This window comes from Sinocyclocheilus anshuiensis, unplaced genomic scaffold, assembly GCF_001515605.1.
Source record: "Sinocyclocheilus anshuiensis isolate Anshui unplaced genomic scaffold, SAMN03320099.WGS_v1.1 scaffold165, whole genome shotgun sequence".
Taxonomy (NCBI): Eukaryota; Metazoa; Chordata; class Actinopteri; order Cypriniformes; family Cyprinidae; genus Sinocyclocheilus; species Sinocyclocheilus anshuiensis.
In genome coordinates, this window is record NW_015540851.1 from 88,142 (window position 1) to 97,359 (window position 9,218).

At 36.5% G+C, this 9,218-nt stretch overlaps 1 protein-coding gene across 1 annotated transcript in view; it reads right to left on the reverse strand.

The window, feature by feature from the left end:
- LOC107687750 (thrombospondin type-1 domain-containing protein 7B-like) overlaps positions 1-9,044 on the reverse strand; it is a 47,693-nt gene extending 38,649 nt beyond the window's left edge. The window contains exon 1 of the mRNA XM_016485202.1: positions 8,918-9,044. Within this exon, the coding sequence (XP_016340688.1) occupies positions 8,918-9,044 (127 nt within the window). The remainder of the gene's footprint in view (positions 1-8,917) is intronic.
- Positions 9,045-9,218: the final 174 nt, after the last annotated feature.

The following is a 9,218-nucleotide window of genomic DNA, read 5'->3' on the forward strand; positions in this document are numbered from 1 at the left end:
CACAAACACAAACACAAACACACACACACACACACACACAATCACCCTCACAAGTGACAAGCTTCTTCAAACTTTCAGACCGACTTGTATGTCTCACAGGGAGTTGATCCTTTATCTCCCTCCGTCTCTCATGCGGTCATCATTGAAATGCAGCAGGCAGGCGGACAGAAACAGAACTGAGATACGAGCAGGACCCTGTCCCATGGAGTCACAGCAACTTAAAGCTGTGAGATGGGGTGAGGTCACTCCCAGGGCATCGCAAGCAAAGTCACTGTTGGCAAGATCGGGAGTGGTTTTACTCAATTTTGGCAGCACAAAGACAGAGATACTGTTTGAACTAGGATATCTTATCTGGGAGAATCCACATTATCAATTTCTATTAACTTGGAAAAAGCTAATTTTGAGTGAAAATTAAAATTGGTTTTCATTCCAGCAGGTTTTTTTTTTTGTCCCTAGCAAAAACCCATCGGCCTCCGCTGCTAGATATATTTCATTAGCACCAATCAGATTCTTTGGTTCAAACCCACCCGAGACAGGTTATTTTCCGCTATTCAAACTTTCAAAAGCTTTAATCACCCACAACACACAAGCCTCCCAGAGTTCCCTCTATGGTGGGATTCCTCAGTGGCTGTACTTCCATTATAAAGACCTCCGGCAAATAACAACTCTGTACTACTGTATCACCTCACTACAGCATGCTGAAAACAGCTCTGTCTATTGGTCTCTTTCCAATTTTTATTTTTTTTATATTTTGCATTTGGCAGATACTTCTAGTCCAAAACAACTTTAAACAATGCAAACTTATACATTTTCATCAGCACATGCATTCCCAGGCAATCTAACCTGTGACCTTAGCATTGTTAGCTGCATACTCTGAGATGAAGTCTTCTCCAGCCTATAAAAATATCAAGCTAACAGTTGTGGAAAGTTTTTTAGTGCTTTAGTGCAATGATTTGTCCATGTATATACTGCAAACAACAGCACTGCAACAAAACTAGATCACTCTCATTCTTAGAAATATGATTAGTGTTCATTATAATCAAAGAGATCTTAAGCTCTTATGTAATGTGATACTAAACACACTGTAAGCATCTAAGAACGATTCATATTTTAAATATATGCGAACATTTAAGATTTTGAGGTTGATAAGATTTTTTTAACTCTTATGCTCAACAAGGCTGCATTTATTTGATCAAAAATACAGTAAAAACGTATTATTATTATTATTATTATGAAAATAACTGTTTTCTATTTTAATATAATTTAAAATATAATTTATTACTGTGATGGCAAAACATAATTTTCAACAGCCATTACCCCAGTTCTGTCACATGATCTTATAGAAATTATTCTAATATGCTGATTCTTAGTATTATCAATGTTGAAAACAGTTCTGCTGCTAATACTTTAGTATTGATATATGATTCTTCGATAAATAAAAATGAGAGTTTTGTAAAAAAAAATATTTTGTAACATTTTGCCACATATAAATGTCTTTATTATCATTTTAAATCAATTTATTACATCCTTGCTTAATATTCCATTCTTAAAAAAAAAATAATAATACATCTTACTGACCCCAAAACTTCTGAACGGTAATGTATTATACATTACAAATATTATCTGTGTAAACCAGATATTAGGTCAATAACTAATGTGACTACAGGAATTTAGATGCTACTGCTATTTAGATGCCATGACGCTATGCTACACAACTATGTTAAAACGTTTTATATTTGTAACATGTTAAAACAGATGACTAAGAGTAGATGCAATGCTAAACCAAATCACATTCTATTTAGCTGAATTAGAGAGTTAAGTATAACTGGAGATTGGCTACCGTGCCTTGCTAATGAACAAGTGCATTGGTACATATGCTACACAGCATGACTCAACAATGCAACCATTGTTTATGCTGAAAGAGATCAAATTATGTATTTATGATGTCTGAAAGTGTCAGGGCCATTAGTGTTGTTTACACATAAAAAAAAAGAAAACACATTTCCTGACCCAGAGGTCTCTGGAGACGGCAAAATCCTCCCTCAACAGCAGAAAGAAATGTTCTAGTCTGACACTCACACACTTTTTGGGGTGCATCCTGGGTGAAACAATAGGGCACATGACAGATTAAAGGTGGGGTAAGTGATTTCTGGTAGCCAATGTTGACATTTCAAATCACCAAAACAAACACGCCCCTAACCCAAAAGGGTCTCGCCCCAATTTTGATAGCTCCGCCCCACACATACGTACGCAACCCAAGCAACGATTAGTTCTGTGAAACAAAGCAAAACCAATGTTACACCATGTCTACACCGGACGCGAGCGGCACGACAAAATACTATAGAACTCATTATAATCAGTGATACTGTCTACACTGGATACGGCGCGACGCGACATGACAAATCCCAGACAGAAAACTGCTGCTGCATTCTATTAATAACATATTGACACAAATTTCAAATGATTTTCAACGGTCGCTTTGTCGCGTCCAGTGTAGACGGTGTTACTCACCTACTGAGAAGAAACAAAGCAACCTCGGTGTCCGATCGCAGGCCTTCCACTCCTTGAGTTCTCTCTAGTATTGGAAAGCTGATCCGATATTTACACGGGTCCTACTTCTTGCCTTATCGTAAGTCTTCTTTTGTTCCGTAGATGTTTTCCTCTTTTGTTTTTTTATCCGCTATCTCTATCTTTCTGTCATCGCTCGGCTTGGCTAATGTCCGTCCTGTGCACTGAGCGCTCTCTCCTCCACATCATGAGTAGACACGCTCCTTACTGCTGATTGGCTACAAGTTTGTTTTGGTACTCGGCCTGACTCAGTTCTGTTTTCTAAAGCGTTTTTGAAAAAATACATACCCCACCTTTAGTTACTTGCTGATGGTCACAGATGCAATTACAGTGCTTTTCTGCTTATCACAGACACTTTAGCAAAGGAAATTGAGCTGTTTTTGGCCTGTCACGATTCGGTTGGAGTCTGGGGTTAGGACTGGTGGATTCTGACATCTTAAATGTGAAAGGCTTTGGATCTTGCTCTGGAAAGCAACAATTCTGTGGCATATTTTTGTTTGCTTGAATGTAAAATATGAATGACATGAGTTTACTGTCAGGGTACACATGTGTCCTCGCAAATAAAGTTCATTACATTAACTATTGTATGAACATGTTCTAATAACATCTGACAACTGAAACGTTCAAGTACTTTCATTCTGAGCAACATATCTATTGTTTTATCATTTAAAACCTGCAATGCAAAGCGTTTTGCTTGTGCTCATTTTAAAGTGTGGCACCTTCATCCAAAATGTATCGTTCCAAACCTGTATGACTTACTTTCTCTTTTTGTCCATAAAATGGAAATCAAGAGCCCAAAGCACTGAACTCTATTGATATAAGTATAAATGCATTTCCTGTGGATGTACAGTATGTGTACATGTATACACTTTGGAGCTACTATTTAAGTATGAAAGAAAGAAATGTAGTTTGCCAGATTTAGAGAAAAAGGTCATAAAGATAATGCAATTATCCATTCTAGTCTCTATGTAATTCCAACCTTTTGATAGTCTTTTGTGAACGAGAACTCCACTATGAGAACAATGACTTTTGATGTAACAGGAATCCTATTCATCTCATGACCACCAACTATGATTTTGTGAAAGGCTCTATGAGTGTGTGTACATCTGTACATGGTGCTGGTTTCTCCTCGTTCACCCAGTAAATCAATCGAACCGAAAGAATGAAAGAAATTAGTACTTACAGAAATTGATGAATTAAACAGAAAACAAAAGAAAAACAGATAATTGAAGCTCAATATTCACTGCTGAAGAAGTGCTCAGTTCTTTTCTGTGGGCATTTTCATACAATAGAAAAAAAGATTAATTGAAAAAGGAGAAAAGGATTCTCTCTCTCTTTTTTCTTTTTGTCATATGCTATCCTCAAAAATGTTTATAGAGTTTATAGAGTGAGAGGTCACCACTGTCTTATCATATAGGCAGTCGTATTTCATTCTTGGTTCTGTTCATGCCATGTAAAAAAACAAAAACAAAATATACTGTGCATTTTCTATCATCATGGTGATGTGTTATCAGGGCTTTCACTGTATAAAGTGAATCCTAAGGCACTTGTGAGTTGCATTTTATTTATGAAGAGTGTAGCTGAAAAGGTTGAATGTGGCTGATGCATGAAAGTAATTCCTGCATTAAAGCGCCTTTATGGCTTTTATCTGTTAGCTTTGAGACCAGTGGCGGACTGGCCATCTGGATGTTCTGGAGAAGTCCAGAACGATCGTTGGCCTGACTGGTTCATCATCAAAGAAAAAGTGTCACATTAAGTGACGTTGACGGCCGACAAAAGAGGGCGCTAATGCAATCTAATTTTGCTTACTGCTTATAAGAAACCGAAACTGACACGAAGGAGAGTGGGCTCGTGATGGCAAGCAAAAAACGTGAAGATAAAGGTGGTTGGGAGAAGCTAAAAGAAGAAGGAAAAAAAAGCGAACAGTTACATCAGGTTACCTTTGCCCGCCAATCTCACTATGGAGCATGTAGCCTATAGCACTATAGTAAAATCCCAGGACATCCCTAGTCCGAGCGTCCACTGCTATTTATCACTCCGCATTGTCTGGTCAATCCCCTGCTGAAATAAAAAATAGAAACCATCACATGATTTGTAATGTTTTTACTGGTTATTATGGGACTTGTATTGGTTTTAATGGAAACTGTAATGGTTTTAATTGGTATTGGTTTTAATGGAAACTGTAATGGTGCCTGTTGGTCTCTAATGGTGGTAATTGGTCACCTTCTGTTGGTGGCTTTTGTTAAAGCCACTAAATCCTAATGTAATATGTCCCAAAACACACTACAGGAAACCATTATTTAATGGTTTTAATGGTTAAAAGTTGATGGTTTGTAATGTTTGTAATGGTATTTGTAGTGGATATCATTAGAATTTCTGTGATGGTCTCTTTTGTTTTTGTCAGCAGGGTCACCATGGGTTTTGTGATGTTATTTGCCAAAAATGCGATAGGATTGCTGTAATATTGTGAGATAGTAGCGACTGTTTGTAGTTGTGGTGGGCCTATTTGGGAGAAAATCCAGGGCCGTTTTTTACTCCCAGTCCATCCCTGTTTGAGACCACCTTATGCTAGCCGTCTTCATCTCTCTCTTGAAGGTTAATTTCCACCTTCTTGTTTTGCGAGACAGAGTCATTATCTGTCCAGCTTGTGACGTCAAATAGAAGAACTCCAGGGAAACTGGTTCAATATGAGGTTTTCAAGCCACCAGAGTGCTTTAAACTCCAGAATTAGCTTTTTTTGGCTGCACACAGTTTTCTCATTTCCAGAACAGGGAAACTGAACAAAATTAAGCACAAAAAAAGGTGAAGAAAATTAGACCTTGAGTACAAAAGCAAGTGTGTAGGTGGACAAATGAGCGTTTCTTCATAGACAGTACGAAAGTGGACCCACTCCTTCCGGATGAAACCAGTATCGATTTTACATTCCAGGAATCATCACCCCCGTGGCTCTGCAGAGCTGCTCTTCGATCCACACACAGCACGTGAGGAAACTCTCTCAGAGTCTCCGAGAACTGACCACCGCTTCACACGAAACTTCTACATCCTTATCATCACCATTTTGTCCATAAAGCATTTTTACAGTTGCCTTCATCAGCACTGGACACCTTTTGATCCATCCATCCATCCATCCATCCATCCAGTGTTTGAATTTTACAATAAGGGAGTAAACCTTTTAAAATAAACTGTCAGCTGGTGGCTAAAGATCAACTAGTTATCATCTTTTAAAACAAAACTGTGATATTTATTTATATTTTTTAAAAATAATTAATTCTGTTGAAATATAAGCATGCTAAAACAAAATGTTTGGGGTCAGTAAGATTTGTAAAATGTTTTTGAAAGAAGTCTCTTATGCTCACCAAGGCTGCATTTGTTTGCATTTATGTATTTATGTACAGTAAAAATAGTATTATTCTGAAAACTTTTTACAATTTAAAATAAGTGTTTTCTATTTGAATATATTTAAAAATACAATTTATTCCTTTGATGTCAAAGTTGAATTTTCTACTTTTGTCAACTTCTTTTTTTGAATTTTAAATTTTTGATTTGCTACTCCTTTCTTATTATTTTCAATTTTGAAAACAGCTTAATATGTTTTTGAAAAGCATGATTCAGGATTCTTTGATGAATAGAAAGTTGATACGGTGGCTGAGAGAGCTTAACACACTTGATCTTCAGAAAACACATGCAAATAGAAAAAGCACCAGCAAATAAGACAACATCTTCATCAGTTTGATAGCACATGTACTGCAAATACTAGCAACACAACCAAATAAAAAAGTGCGTTGCAAAAACAGAAATGCGCCGCAAATGCTCACAACACAAACAAATAAACAAACATGCAAGTAATACAGACCAAAATAAAATGACCCCAACAAAACGAAAATTAATAATTTTATTTATTTATTTTATTTATTTATTTTTTACAGTATTGATTACCATTTGTATAACCACAGTTATACAAATACCATGGTTAAACTATGGTTAGTGTATATCCATGGTTAATTTGTGCATACCATGGCTATAATAACCATTTTTTGTTTTTATTAATTTTTTATATAATAAATGTATTAATTAATTAATTAATTTTAATTGTAAAACCATAGGCTATGGTTAATTTTTGTAAGGGAAGTTGTAAAAGTAAGTTAGCCAGCTTACATAACCTTTCACAGTAACAGTAGCCTAATTGTGTATTTCGTCAGCTTATTTAGGCTAATAATTAAAAAAAAGCTATAAGGAATCGTATGAGCAGGATGTTAAAATAAACTAAAATCTCACCTTTCAAAGCAAACATTGATAAACATGTCCCAGCCATTTGCTGTTACCTTAAACATTTCTGAGGTGGTCTTTGCAGCGCATTTCTGTTTTTGCAGCGTGCTTCATTTGTTTGTGTTGTGATTATTTGCAGCGCGTGTGTTGTCAAATTGATGAAGTTGTTTTCTTAATTTGCAGGGGTTTTTTCTATTTGCATGTGTTTTTTCTTTTGCAGCGCGTTGAGCTCTCTCGGCCACCGTGCATTTGTGACTTTTCATGGATTGCAAAATCAGCCTTTTTGTATTTTTTAGGAACATTTGTTTGTTTCTTTATGTTTTATAGTGTTTGTGAATAAAAAATCAATAGAGCCTTTAGTCTTGTTGTACTGTACTCATGAAAACGTGTGACCTGCTAAGATGAAAAAAAGAGTGAAAGGAAAAAAAAAAAAAAAACCACACACCAGGTTGCTTCAGGATATTTGTTGCAATATTCCAAGAAAGTCTGCGGTTAAACCCTGCCACAACATAAGTAAAAGCTTTTATTAAATGCATCCTTGCTGAATAAAAGTATTTATTTCTTTCAAAAAATATTTTTAAATTACATGTGAGAATGTACTATTTAATATGTTATTTTTCTACTTTAAAAATGTTTTACACAAAGAAATGCATAGTAAAACATGTTTAAAATGATAACACCTACATAAAATGAACATGCTAAACATATCCTATTAAAAGCTGTTTTGATGGCCTCCATGTTCAGATCTCATGACCATCTGAATACTTCCTCTCCCTGTTACTGGATACTTTTTCTCATGGAATAATTTAATCTGAACAAGGGCTGTCAGATCACCTAAACCTCCCACAATTTGGTCCCTGCATCCAGCCAGAGAAACTGAGGGATACTCATTTCTGTATTTATTTATTGAGAATGACAGTTGCCTCATATGAACTTCCTACCTGAGGTCTTCACAGCCATATATTGGATGTTTTGTTACAAGTTTTGGAGAAGTGCTTAATTGCGGCATCTTGGAATGTAAGCTCACAGTAGCTTGGATGCGCCGGACGGCATTAATAGGCCAAGTAATAATCTTCTGTTCTTTGCGAGCTGTCAATCTCACACTTAACAATTGTTGACATGGCGACATGAGGAATTCTCCGTGCAACTCCAGCTGGATATAAGATTGATCAGACTTCACAGATAACACAGGCAGATGGTCTCACAATTTTCTGAAGTGCTATACATACAATGCCTGCTGATCCAAGACCTGTGACAACAAGGATCAATATCCAACCTGGACCATTTTTTATTTACCACGTCTGTTCTCCTCTATCAAATGCAGAACAGAAATGTGCATTACCTTGCTTCTCGACTGCCTGTACTGTACCAAACACTGTCATTCACACATTCGATTATGCAATCCCAATAAGTGACTTCTTCAACTGGATCTGACCACAGAGAAATGGCAAAAATGTGTCAGAATTCTCTGGCTCATTCTGTGGATGGATCTTACAAACACAAGCTGTGTCTTTAGCATTTCTCAAAACCTTGAAATAATCGTTGCATTTTTGTCTGTGTGAAGATTTACCCTGTGCACTGTTAAAGAAACAATTAATGCAAAAATGAAAATGATGTCACTTTTGTTTTCTTCTGTAGAGCTCAGAAAGGTGATCTTGGCCATTCTTGAAAGCAAATGAGGAATGGGGTGTCAGGATCCAAAAATGACCAAAAAAAGCATCATAAAAGTATCTTGTGTGCTATATTCCTAAGACTTCTGAAGCCATATGATTGCTTTGGTTTGACAAAAGACCAAATGTTAGATATAAAGCCTTAGCTCCCTATGAGAGAATTATCTGAACACATCTTTTGAGTCATATCTTTTCAATGAATCGCTTTCATATAAAAAAGAGTGGCCATATTCTTCAAAAATGCCCCTTTTGTGTTCTACAGAAGAAAGAAAGCCATACAGGTTTGTACTGTTGCAACATGACAGTGAGTGAATGACAGTAGAAAAACACTCATAATTCAGCTAGGGGCCACATAAATGAATTTCATTCTGTCGCCCAAGAAAAAGCTAATGTTGGAAATATTGGCAACTCACCTGTTTTCCAGATGTACTGGCTTCTTTTTGGTGCCTCTGCCCCCAGTGGAAGGGACATTAGTGCTACATAAAGGAGGGAAGCCCACAGGGAGAAGACAAAGGTAATCTCACCCTTCAGAAATGCCATCTTTTGTCAGCCTGTTGGTATCTAACCTGCAGAGAAGAAATATACACAATAGCTAGTTAGTTAGTTCTAGAAATGTAAGAGGTCTTATGTAGATGTCTTCAGTGTTGGGGGTAACTCATTACAAGTAATGCGAGTTACGTAATCAGATTACTTTTTTTCAAGTAACTAGTAAAG